Consider the following 13,248-nt stretch of genomic DNA (forward strand, 5'->3'; position numbering starts at 1 on the left):
AGGGCTAAGGCGTATTAATTATAAATAATAAGCTAAGCCTTTAGCATAGTTAAGAGGTGTTAAAATATAATTAAATAGCTAAGTAAAGAATAATATTTAATTTATAATTAAATTATAATATCCTTTATTTTTATTATATAGCTGCCCTTTAAGGCTTGTTATAAAAACTTAAAGAAGGAGGATATATTATGGTTTAGGCTTTACTTATTATAATTAATTAATGGGCTTTAGCCTTATAAAAATAGGCTTTAATATGGGTGTAAATAAGGAGCGAATCTTTTCCTTTGTACTTTAAATATAAACCCCTATTTAAGCACATTACGGCAAACAACCCAAGGCTAGCTTATAATAAATTTAATAATAATAAATATAAAGCTTTTAATATTAATTTATTATTTAATAAGCTTTTTTTAAAATAAAAAATTAAGTTAAATTAAGCTTATTAATATAAGAAATATAATAATTAAGTTATTATAAGTTTTATTTAAGGTAAGTTATTAATTATAAATAAAAATATTTTTAATTTAATTAAGTATAATAAAGAAAATTAAAAGGTATTTTAAGGGAATGTTATGGGCTGGCCCCAAAGGGGCTGCAGGCTGGCTAGTGCCTTCTTCCATAAGCTGCAAAGCAGCAACCTTTTAATTAAACCAAAAGGTATGTAATAATTTAAGCTCCCTTGAATTATCTAGCCATATTATATAAGGCTTGGGTAATAGCTTAAGCTTATTATATAGCCCCTTCCCCTAGGACCCCCTTAATATAGTGATATAATTACCCCTAAGGCTTACTTGCAATATTGCCTTTTAAGCTAGGGTTTTTTTTTATAAAAGGGGTGCCTGTATTTACTTGCGGCAAACGTAACTTAAACCCTTAATTTTAAAGCTTGGATTATTTATTATGGGCTGGCCTTAAAGAGGCTGCAAGCTGGCTAGCGCCTTTTTTTATAAGTTGCAAAGCAGCAACCTTTTAACTAAGCCAAAAGGTATGTAATAATCCAAGCTCCCTTAGATTATTTAGCTACATTATATAAGGCTTGGGCAATAGCCTAAGCTTATTATAAGGAAAACTTTTTAATAATAAAATTATAAAGATATTTTTATTAAATAAAGGTTTTTATTATTTTATAATTATATATATTTATAAAGTAATATATTTAATAATATAAATAATATTTTATAATATTATAATATTAAAATAATTAAATATTAAAATTTTTAAGCATTCTTTATTAATAAAGTTAATGCTTAGCTTAATAAATAATTTATTTATAATAGGCTTGGGCTGAAAGCCCAAGCCTTATAGTGGCTGGCTAGGTAATCCAAGGGAGCTTGGATTATTATGTACCTTTTGGCCTAGTTAAAAGGTTGCTGCTTTGCAGCTTATGGGAGAAGGCGCTAGCCAGCCTGGAGCCCCTTTGGGGCCGAGCCCATAACAAATAATCCAAGCTCTAGGGTCGAGAGTTCGAGTCATGGTCTCACCCAACCATGAAGAAGATCTCTGGCTTGAAAAGGCGATGTCGCGGGTGAGCCTTGGTGTTGGAGTAGGTTGGGGGATCCCTGGCTGCGCGTCTTGTGGAAAGGTTGACATCCCGGGTATAAGGTCGTTCGCCTCCATAATGTAAGTATCCTCCCCGATGTGGTTTGGAGATTGCAATTCAATGTTATGGGTTGGCCTTGAGCGTTTGCTGGAAGGTACCCAAAAGGAGTTATGAATTGCAATATTTAAGAAGTAAGTTAGGCCCTGAAAGGGCCTAACTCTGGATCTATCTTTTAAGTGTGTGCCCCATCACGTGAGAGGGTTGAGCGCAGTGTGGGCCCGGCACGGGCATGCATTACGGCTTGGGCAATAGCCCAAGCCCATCACATTTATTAATAATTAAGTATTTAAAAATATTTTTTAATAAGAAAGTTATTATTATATTAAGGCCTTTAAAAAAAATTAATTATTATTTATATAATAATTATAATAAATAATAATTAATTATTTATTTTTAAGGCTTATAAAAAATTAATATAAATATAATAATATTTTAAAGATTTTTATTATAAAGTTAATTATTATTATTATAATAAGGAAAACTTTTTATAATAATAATGTTATATTAAAAAAATAATATATATATAAATAATATTAATATTAATTTAAACTTATAAATATAAATAATAATTAATAATAAAGTTATTATTTAAAATCCTTTAAAAAAACTTTTTATTAAATAAATAAATATTATTAAAGTTAATAATAATAATATTAACTTTATATATAAATAAAAAAAGCTTTAAAAAAATAATAAATAAAAAAAATAATATTAATATAATAATTAACTTATTAATTAATCTTTATATTTTTAACTTTTTATATAAATATTTAATAATATCATTATTAATATTATAAATACCTTTATTAATATATTTATTAAAAGGTTTTAAAAAGCTATTAATATTATTAATATTAATAACTTTTTATTTAATTAACTTTATATATTATTATTATTATTATAAATACTTAATAATTAAAAAATATTTAATAAAAACTTTATATTTAAAGCCTTATAAAAGTATTTTTATATATTAATAAAAAAAGTAAATAATAAAGTTATAAAAAGTTATAAAATATAAAAGTATTAATTTTTAAGCTTTATATTTAAAGAAGAATATTTAATTTAATAAAAAGGGCTTAAATAATATTAAATTAATTAAAAGGCTTATAAAGTTATATTTAAAGAAAAGAAAAAACTTTTTAAGCTTTTTAAAAATAATAAAAAGGAGGAAAATTTATTATTATTATTAATATTAATATAAGATAATAATTATAATTTTTAATAAGTAAAAAGCTTTTTAATATTAATTAATAATATATTAATATTAAAAAGTAAATTTAAGGCATTTTTTAATAAATTTTAAGCATTTAATTAATATTATTTATAAGAAAAATAATAATAAAAAAATATTTATTTAAATATTTAAAGAGTTAATTAAGAAAATTAAATATATTTCTTATAATAAATTATTAATTATCCCTTTTTAATTATTTTAATAATACTTTTTTTAATTAATTTATTTATTATTAAAAAACTTATTATAAATAACCTTATTATAATATTCTTTTCTTTTTATTAACATTATTTTTTTACCTTTCTTTTAATTATATAATATCTTTATTATTTTTTATTATTATTATTACCTTTAAATTTCTTTTTTATATATTATATATATATATATAAATAAAAATATTTTTTTAATTATCTTTATATATTAATTAACTTTTTAAATACTTAAATATAAAAAACTTATAAAGTTTTTATTATTATTATAATTATTTATTTTATATTAATATTAATAATAAATATATTTCTTTAAATTCTTAAAATATATCTTAATTAAGTTAAAATTAAGAAAATATAATAATAAATATATTAATTAAATACCCCTTATCTTAATAATTATATAAATAATATTATTATAATATTATAAAGCATTATTTATTATAAATATTTATTATGGGCTAACCTTGGGTTATTTATTATAAGGTGCTTAAATAAGGTTTATATTTAAAGTATAAAGGAAGAAATCCGCTCCTTATTTATACTTATATTAAAGCTTATTCTTATAAGGCTAAAGCCCGTTAATTAATTATAATAAGCAAAGCTTAAATTATAATATATTTTCCTTTTTTAAATCCTTATAGCGGGTTTTAAAGGGTAGCTATATAATAAAAAATAAAGAATATTATAGTTTAATTATAAATTAAATATTGCTTTTTGCTTAATTATTTAATTATACCTTAATGCTTTTTAAATATATTAAAAGTTTAATTTATTTTTTATAATTAACATGCCTTTAACCCTTATAATTTAATATATTAATTAAAATAAGCTAATAAAAGATAATTATTTAAGCATAAACTAACGGTTAAATTAATGGCATTTTTATAATTCTTTAATTTAAGCCTTTTATATAAGCTTTTTTACTTAAAACCTTAAAATTATAAATTTATTATATAATCCGTAATTAATTAATACTTAATTATAAGTAATTTGCTTTATTAGCTAAAAATTCTTAAATTTTAAGTATTTCGTAATATTAAATTAACTAGTATGCAGCTAACCCGCTTTAAGCTTAAGCCGGCATTAAGCTGGCAAGTTTTAAGCCTTACTTTATAAAAAAATTTTACGCCCCCTTAAATAAACTCCTCCCCCTTATTAACCTTAATTAATAAAAGCTATATCTTTATTTTTTTATAATAATTAAAATAATTATGCTTATAATAATTAAGTTAGCTATATATAAAATACTTAACTTTACTTATTAAAATTATTATAATATTAATATTTATTACTTTATTATTTTAAAATTAAGTATTATTCTTTTTTATTATAGCGTTAAAAATGCCTTTATATTATTATAAAATAAAGTAAAAAGCCTTAAATATATTTAACTACTTTTTATAATTAAGCTAAGCTTTTATTATAAAGGTTAAGCTATTAATTATTAATAATATTTTATATTTATTTAATTAACTTTAAGCCTTTGCTATATAAGCTAATTAATTAAATTAAGTAAGAAATTTTATTATTTCCTTTTTATAATATTATTATAGCGTAATTAAGTTAAGCTTAATATACTTTTGCTTAAAAATGTTTTTAAATATAAGGCAAATCTTCTTTAAAAAGCTTTTTAGCTATTCCTTAAATATTTTTATGAAATTAATATAAGGTAAAAATTAATTATAAAAAGTTCTTAATTAATTAAATATATAAAAGAATTAAGCCTTTTTAATATTAATTACCATTTTATTTATTGCAAACTTAACCCTTATCTTTACTAGCTAAATTATTAAGTATTCTTAAGATAAAAAGTCCTTAAAATAAGAAAGGGCTTAATAAGCTGCTATTATCTTTTTTAAGTTTTATTATATTAAGTTTTATATAATTATATTATAAAGCATTATTTATTATAAGTATTTATTATAAGCTAACTTTAAGTTATTTATTATAAGGTGCTTAAATAAGGTTTATATTTAAAGTATAAAGGAAAAGATCCGCTTTTTATTTATATTTATATTAAAGCTTATTCTTATAAGGCTAAAGCCCGTTAATTAATTATAATAAGCAAAGCTTAAACTATAATAACATTAATTAAAAGCTTAAATAAGCATTTATTTAAGAAAAAACCCTTTTAAAAAACTATATTAAAAAAAAACTCTTTTATTATATATTTTTTATATATTATAATATTAAAAAGATTATTAATTATAATTATTAATAATAAATAAAAATAAATACTTTATTTAAGAAAATTTTTAATTTAAAAAGTATATTTTAATAATCCTTAGCTTATTTTTTTTATATTATTATATTTATTAAGTTTTAATTTATTATGAAAAATAAATATTTTAATAATATATTATAACTTTAAAATTTTAAAAAAATAATAACTTTAAAAATCTTTATTATATTATTAAGTTAATATATATACTTATTTATTAATTTAATTATATACTTTAAAGCCCTTAAAATAATCTTTATTAAGTAATTAATTTAATATATTTTAATAAAAAAGTATTGCATTTTATTAAGGTATATATTTAACTTATTAAAAACAAATTTTTAAGCTTTTATATAATAATAATTAAGTATTAATAATGCTTAGCAAGCTGGTTATGTTAAAGAATATTATATATTTTAAAAGCTTATTGCTTAAGTATTATAAAATTTAATAGCATTAATAAAGGCATGTTAAGGGCTATGATATTTATAATGGCAACCCTTCTTTTATATTATTAACTTATTATTTTGCCATACTTAAATTTAGCCTGCAGCTATTTATTTAACGGTAATGGATTTAAGTATAAATAAAACTCTAATATTTATAGCTTTATATAAGTTAAGCAGTGGCCAGCCATCACGACGACCTCTCTTTTGCTGAATTAGGTGCGTTAATAACGTTAATAAGGGTGTCCATAAGAATCTTAGTGCGTATTCCGCGTTCACAGCCAAATTTTGGTGCGGGGGGGGGGGCCAGCTGACGAAAACAACAGGGGGGGGGGCATCACTTTGCTTGAGACAGACAGCAGCTATATTCAACAGCCTGGCAAAATATGAACTAACAGTTGAGATTGGCAGCCTTGTTGTCTGTGTTCGGAATTCCTAGTCTAGCCTTCAGCTGACTTCGCGTGGATTCAAATCCGAAAGTGGACACGCAGTCAGGCTGGTATCAAGATCAAGCCTTTATAAGAATACTACGAGACTTCTGTGTATCATACAAGACGCATGTGGCTTTCTACCACTGCACCAATCAATGCATCCTTGTTCCCAATCACCGTACCAGTAACACCGCAAGAAGGGCGTGTGCCGAATAAATAAATCATAATTACTCCTGTAGACTTTTATGGACTTTCTCTTATCACCTTAGGGAGGTCTATTTCCTTCCGCTTGGCGTGCTTAGAGCTCGTCGTGGTCCACAGGCTCGTCGTCACCGCCAGGACCAGCAGACTCGTAGAGCTTGCTAGTGATGGGGTAAGCAACGTTGGACAACTTCTCCTTCTGCTCCTCGAAGTCCTCGGCGGCCGCAGTGGCAGCGTTCTCCTCGAGCCAGTCAGTGGCCTCCTTGACGGCCTCCAGAAGCTATTTTGGATGTTAGCAAGCTGCCAGAATATGTAATGGGGTCGGGGTTTGGTAAACTCACTGTCTCCTTGTCCTCGTCGTCGATCTTGCCACCGAGACCATCCTCGTCGTTGACCTGGTTCTTCAGGTTGAAGGCGTAGTTCTCAAGACCGTTACGAGCCTCAATGCGCTCACGGGTGGCCTTGTCCTCCTCGGCGTACTTCTCAGCCTCGGCGACCATGCGCTCGATTTCCTCCTGGGTAAGACGGCCCTTGTCGTTGGTGATGGTGATGGACTCGCCCTTGCCAGTTCCCTTGTCGACGGCCGAAACCTTCAGGATTCCGTTTGCGTCGAGCTCGAAAGAGACCTCGATCTGGGGCTGGCCACGGGGAGCTGGGGGAATTCCAGTCAGCTCGAACTTGCCGAGGAGGTTGTTGTCCTTCGTCATAGATCGCTCGCCCTCGAATACTTGAATCAGGACGACGGGCTGGTTATCGGCGGCCGTGGAGAAGATCTGGCTCTTGCGAGTAGGGATGGGAGTGTTGCGGGGGATCAGCTTGGTCATGACACCTCCAGTGGTCTCGATACCAAGGGTGAGCGGGTTGACATCCATGAGGACAATGTCGGCGGTTCCCTCCTCACCGGAGAGCACACCAGCCTGAACGGCGGCACCAAAAGCCACAGCCTCATCGGGGTTGATACCCTTGCTGGCCTTCTTGCCGTTGAAGTACTCCTCAATGAGGGACACAACCTTGGGGATACGGGTGGAGCCACCGACGAGGACGATGTCATCAACCTCGTCCTTCTTGACCTTGGCGTCCTTGAGAACCTGCTCGACAGGCTTGATCGTCTTCTTGAAGAGGTCCATGTTGAGCTCCTCGAACTTGGCCCGAGTCAGAGTCTCGGAAAAGTCCTTGCCGTCGAAGAAGGCCTCGATCTCAATACGGGTGGACATCTGGGAGGAGAGAGAACGCTTGGCCTTCTCGGCTTCGCGCTTGAGCTTGCCCATGGCCTTCTGGTCCTTGGTGATGTCGACACTGTTCTTCTTGTTGTAGGTCTTCGCGAAGTGGTTGATAACACGCTGGTCAAAGTCCTCACCTCCAAGATGGGTGTCGCCGGCAGTAGCCAAGACCTCGAAGACACCCTGGTCGATAGAGAGCAGGGAGACATCGAAGGTACCACCACCCAGATCGTAGACAATGATTTGACGCTCGCCCTCGGTCTTGTCCAGGCCGTATGCGATAGCAGCGGCGGTGGGCTCGTTGACGATACGGAGGACGTTGAGACCGGCGATAATACCGGCATCCTTGGTAGCCTGGCGCTGGTTGTCGTTGAAGTACGCGGGGACGGTAACAACGGCGTGGGTGACCTTCTCACCGAGGTAGTTCTCGGCCACCTCCTTCATCTTGCCCAGAATCATAGCAGAGATCTCTTCGGGAGAGAACTTCTTGTCCTCGCCGTTAACGGCGACTGTGACGAAAGGCTTGCCATCCTGGTTGGTGACCTTGAAGGGAAAGTGCTTGATGTCACGCTGAACAGCGTCATCAGTGAACTTTTGGCCAATAAGACGCCTGAGAAATCCGAATGTTAGCTGAAGCTCTGGATCATGCCTAGTCTCGCAAAAAGGCCACGTACTTGATGTCGAAGATCGTGTTTGATGGGTTTCCGGCGGCCTGGTTCTTGGCGGCGTCACCGACCAAACGCTCCTCCTCGGTAAAGGCGACGTATGATGGGGTGATACGGTTTCCTGTGGGAAGGAGGAAGGTCAGTACATGGTGCTGCAGAGATGGCGCAAGAGTAGGGGAAAGCGAGAAAAAGCGTACCTTGGTCGTTGACGAGAATCTCAACCTTGCCATTCTTCATCACGCCAACACAGCTGTAAGTAGTTCCAAGATCCTGTAGAAAGGGCTGGTTAGTCTTGCTGCTGTGGGATTGTCAGGGCAGCGAGCTGAGAGCAGCAAGCATGCGGCGCACGACTCACAATTCCAATTACTGTTCCATAGTTCTCTGTGTCATCAGCCTTGGCCTGTCCAACCCAAGCCAGAGGCGAGAAGAGCAGGAACATCCAGAACACCATACCCAGGCCCACGGCCCAGGTGCTTCTCGACCGCGGCTCCATTGCGGATCGAGTTGTGCAAGAAAGAGTATAGATGGGACAAGTCGGAGGGGAAAAGAAGAGGGTATCAACAGAGGTAAGAAAGGGTATGGAGAAAGAAAGAAGTGATCACTTGCTCAAGCCTGTGTGGAAGGCGAGAAGTGTGAGCGGTGGTTGTGATGTTGTTGGAGGAAAGGTAGACGGGTCTGAGGTGGCAGGTGGAAAGGATGGCCGACATAGAAATATCGAAGCTGTAAGTGTCGATGTGTCCAGTTCTCTTTGGGAAGCCAGATTTCACACCAAAATTAACTAGCGCCCGCAGGGATTCACTCGCGTCGCCTGCAGGGGTCTTCAATCGATAACCATGTGTCCCCAAGTAGAGCCCCACCTGCCAGGGATGATTCTTAACAGATTGGCGTGGCGGTCTCGCCTGTGGAAGATAGGGTGTGAAGCTCTTTCTCCAGACAGTACATCCACTCCATGCTTGAGAAAGGCCACTTCAGGCCAGTTGGCATCATCAGCCTCCCGAATTCTGACGGTTTCTATTGATGGATGTTCTGGATCCCATTCACCACATGGAGCACCTGTGACTCTTCATGTCCCTGGACCAGCTGTGCCTGTACGCACATGCCAATTTGGCAAATTCAATGGCCACAGTGGCCATGAGAAGAGAAAACAACGTGTGTTGTCACCACTTTCAGGCCTTCACCCCTCTTCGCCACCTGGGCACTGTCCTCTGAGCTCTGTGGATAGCATTGCCTTTGCCTGCCTTGCCCTCCTTGCCTGCCAGCGTGTCCTCCCAAAAAATGACAAAGTGACCACTGCCTAAAAGAGGTTTCGGGGCTTCATGCAATAAGCTTCATGCGACAAGCTCCACAATGCCAAGGTCTGCCCTTCGAGAAGCATCTCTGAAATTCCTCTGGTGGGGTCACCCTTCCCCATGATCTACTGTCTATAATCTACGAGGTATACTTCCTGATACGGGCCTGCATCAACAGAACAGGTCAATACATACTTCCTTCCCTTGATAGCATGGGTAATCACCGTTTTTGCAAACCAGCAACAGCTTTAGTATCCTTGGTATCAAAACACTTGGTAGAATGCCATACACTCACCGTCGTCATATGAACCCACTTGGCACTGATCCGAATCGCACGGGTCAGCTCGGCCCCGAATAGCACAGGCCACCCTATCCCGCCAGACGGGTCAAGGGACACGGGTGCTCCGTGAGGAGGCGTGCAGAGGTGGGATGACAGGCCCATGGTGTCTCAGGCCTTCGTCCTTTATTTAGAGAACAGATATTCACACAGGGAGAAACCGATAGTATACAGATACATTACACGCCTAGTGCACTCACACCCAACACACCCATAACTAACACACCCACGCCTAGTGCACCCATAACCAACACACCCATAATCAACACACCTACCCAAGCTTGTAGATATGTACATTAGGTGTGGGTTTGGGAATTGGTTGTGGGTGTTATGCTCTGATTAGCTGCAGGAATATTATTCAAGAGGTATCTGTGTACCATCCGTTTGCTTTTGTGCAAAGGAGCATATCAAATCCTTTATTCTTCCTTGATTGCGTCTAATGGTATAAGGGGCTACTATAACTAGGTACGCAGTATGGAAAGCCACTTGTAGCGTGTGTCTCAGTTGGATCATGTGCCGCCACAGCCGCGCCAGGGTATCAAGGTCACTCACTGGGTCTCTTCCACCAGACCAGCCGCCACCGTGTCTCCATTGTACCTGATCACCACCCTGTCGCCCTTCTCTAGTGGAACCTTCTCATGTGTCTTCATCGTGATCCGTGCCGCGCTTCCAGCCTTGATGATCTTCGGCTTCTTTCCTTTGATGGCACCACCGCGTAAGGCAAGCTCGGCTCGCAGTTCGTCGATCTTTCCTGGCACGTGCAACCTTCCCTTGTGGATGTCAACTGGCATGGGAAAGAAGATGTCGAAGGCCAGCACAATCATGGTGAACGTATCAACGCACGGGACCGCCGCCGAGGGAGGGCAGATGACGTCTCCGATGCGGATGTGTTCTTCGTCGACATGTGATAGGTAAATGAAGACGTGCTGCCCAGCGACGGCCCAGTCGACCGGTTCGCCATTCAGCTCAAGGGCTTTCACATAAGCCTTCTCACCACTGGGTTGCACCAGAAGGGCATCTCCGACCTGAAGAGACCCAGCCTCTAGCCGTCCAGCCACGGTGATGGGGCTCAGGCGTGTGTCCCAGAGATCCGAGATGGTCATCCGGAGAGGCTTATCAAGGGGCCGAGCCGCAGGCTCTGACAACTCCAGCTCTTCTATAAGCGTTGGGCCTGTGTACCACGATGCGGCCGGGTCTTTGGAGCGGTTGACAACGTTGTCGCCGTTGAGACCAGAGACGGGAACAAAGCTGATGTTCTCGTCTGGGAATTTCAGAGCTCTCAAGGATCCCATGATCTGTCCCTTGATCTCGTCAAATCGGTCTTGATTCCATTGTGATGTGTCAAGTTTGTTGACGGCGACAATCAAACGGAACACCCCCATACTCCGTAGTAGCAGAGCATGTTCTCTGGTCTGCCCCTTGAGGCCTGCCTCGAACGCTCCTTTAGCTGCATCGATGACCAGGACAGCAAAGTCTGCCTGACTGGCTCCAGCAATCATGTTTGGCACATAATCTTTGTGGCCAGGCGAGTCTACTATGGTGAATAGCGTCGATTCGGTTTCGAAGTTCTTGGTGGCGATGTCGATGGTGACGCCCCTGGATCTCTCCTCTGTTCTTGTATCAAGTACCCAGGCGAGCGCGAATGAAGACTTGCCTTCCTTCTCAGCCTCCTTCCGGTACTTGTCAATCGTCCGCTGGTCGACCTCGCCCAGGTCTAGCAGTAGCCGGCCAGTCATTGTACTCTTCCCGGAATCAACATGGCCCACTACCACAAAGCTGGCACTTCTCTTTCGCCGACTCTTCTCATACTCTTTGAGCACATTCAGATTCTTACTTTTTGGCAGCGGCGTCTCATCGATCTTCAGTTCTTTCAGATTTTTGGCCGCTTCTGCTGTGTCTTTGTTCTTTCTACTTGGCGTATTAGATGCAAGCTTCTTCCCTGCTGCAGAGGGTGTTAGTAGATGTCCCTCATTTTCTCGCGAACCGCGAACCTTGCGACTGGGCCGCCTGCACAACATCGTCAGGAGACGGCTTGGAGAAGGCCTCGACCAGGGCCTCATCAGTAGTGAAGGCCAGCCAAGGTGGCGGATAAAGTTGTTGATGAGGCTGTGGTGCCTCCGAAGCAGACTTGAAGAGAGCTTGCGCAAATGTCGAGGGCTGTGCCTTTTCCACCACTGGCGCGTGATCCTGGGAGTCTGTTGCGCCATCGAGGGCGGGCGCCGGGCCGCGGAGAGAGTCTGATGCCTGGGGTGTTTCCTCGTGACCAATATCCATCTTTGAAACCTTGGCCCGCAAAGTTTCTGTCTCGGGGATAGCACTTTTGGTTGTGTCCTCCGGTGGTGTCTCTGACTGCTTCTCCTCCCGCTTCTTCTTTTCTAGCTCTAGCCGCGGCAAGGGCCTGCAACTTGGACATCTTGGGTGGTTCTGATGAGCCGCCCAGTAGGCCACCACCATGTACGTATGGCGGCTTGATGAACACGGTCCTGCGTTCCTCGGGGACGTTCAACCAGGGCATGTCGGCAAAGAAGCTCGCACAGGGGGGTCTTGGCCTGGTAGTGGCCGCGCATGCTCTCCAGGGATCTGCTTCGGCGGCACCTGTCGGTCAGGGGGAGTCAACGGAAAGGGGTGTTCAGAATGGTTCTTACCGTCGGATGCTTGTGGCGTGGTCTTGGGGACCTTGGTCTTGGCTGTTGGCTTTGGTGCGGGATCGATGAACTTGCTGATCAGGTAGGCGATGGTCTTGTCGACGTCGTAGTAGTAGTGCCATAACGACTCCTGGATCTGCTGGGTTGTGACCTTGCTGGCCTGGGGACCGAGCATGCTCTTTACTTCTGCTGTGGCGGCTGTCATCTGGGCCTTGTCCTCGGGGCTCAGCTCCTCCTCCTCCTCCTCCTCCTCCTCCTCTGCGAGCTCGTCCCCGTCAAACTCTTTCAGGTCGTTCTCATAATCGTAGTTCTGGTACATGCGGTGGCGAGACATCTTGGGCGCAACGGATCGCCGGGCGTTGCGCGGCTTGAGGGTAGGTGGGATATGTCGGGAGGGGCAAAATGGGGGGTGGGCGGCCTTCACTGACGTATTGTCGAAAAGTGGTGGGGCCATCTGCTGCTGCAAGCTAGACTGCCCCTAAGGGACAAGGTGATTTGCAAACAAAGATAAGCCCGATTGCGATAACGATGACTGGAGTTTCTTTTTTTTTTTCTCTCGCTCGGTCCGCTGGAAGTTCCGGCATGGAGCTCTGAGCCTGGCAGCTGAGGGGTCCTGCGGCGGGTCGGGGCTCCACCTGGGACAGCGGCGACAGGGGGGAAATTTTGGCATGGTTTGGCAGCATAGCAGCCGCAGCTCTGGGGCGCGCCTAAACACGTCTACCGTCTATCGTGCTTGTTCACAGC

At 38.6% G+C, this 13,248-nt stretch overlaps 2 protein-coding genes across 2 annotated transcripts; both read right to left on the minus strand.

The window, feature by feature from the left end:
- Positions 1 to 6,445: 6,445 nt before the first annotated feature.
- On the minus strand, positions 6,446 to 8,726 carry INS49_008776 (uncharacterized protein; the record flags this gene model as incomplete). Its single annotated transcript, XM_043169515.1, has 5 exons — positions 6,446 to 6,628; positions 6,690 to 8,178; positions 8,243 to 8,354; positions 8,431 to 8,503; positions 8,589 to 8,726. 5 exons carry the CDS (start codon positions 8,724 to 8,726, stop codon positions 6,446 to 6,448), a joined length of 1,995 nt encoding a protein of 664 aa, XP_043027195.1.
- Positions 8,727 to 10,407: 1,681 nt separating this feature from the next.
- On the minus strand, positions 10,408 to 12,838 carry INS49_008777 (uncharacterized protein; the record flags this gene model as incomplete). Its single annotated transcript, XM_043169516.1, has 5 exons — positions 10,408 to 11,180; positions 11,244 to 11,801; positions 11,851 to 12,229; positions 12,318 to 12,454; positions 12,505 to 12,838. The coding sequence occupies 5 exons, from the start codon at positions 12,836 to 12,838 to the stop codon at positions 10,408 to 10,410; spliced, it is 2,181 nt and encodes a 726-aa protein (XP_043027196.1).
- Positions 12,839 to 13,248: the final 410 nt, after the last annotated feature.

Source organism: Diaporthe citri (assembly GCF_014595645.1).
Source record: "Diaporthe citri strain NFHF-8-4 chromosome Unknown scaffold_3, whole genome shotgun sequence".
Classification (NCBI taxonomy): Eukaryota; Fungi; Ascomycota; class Sordariomycetes; order Diaporthales; family Diaporthaceae; genus Diaporthe; species Diaporthe citri.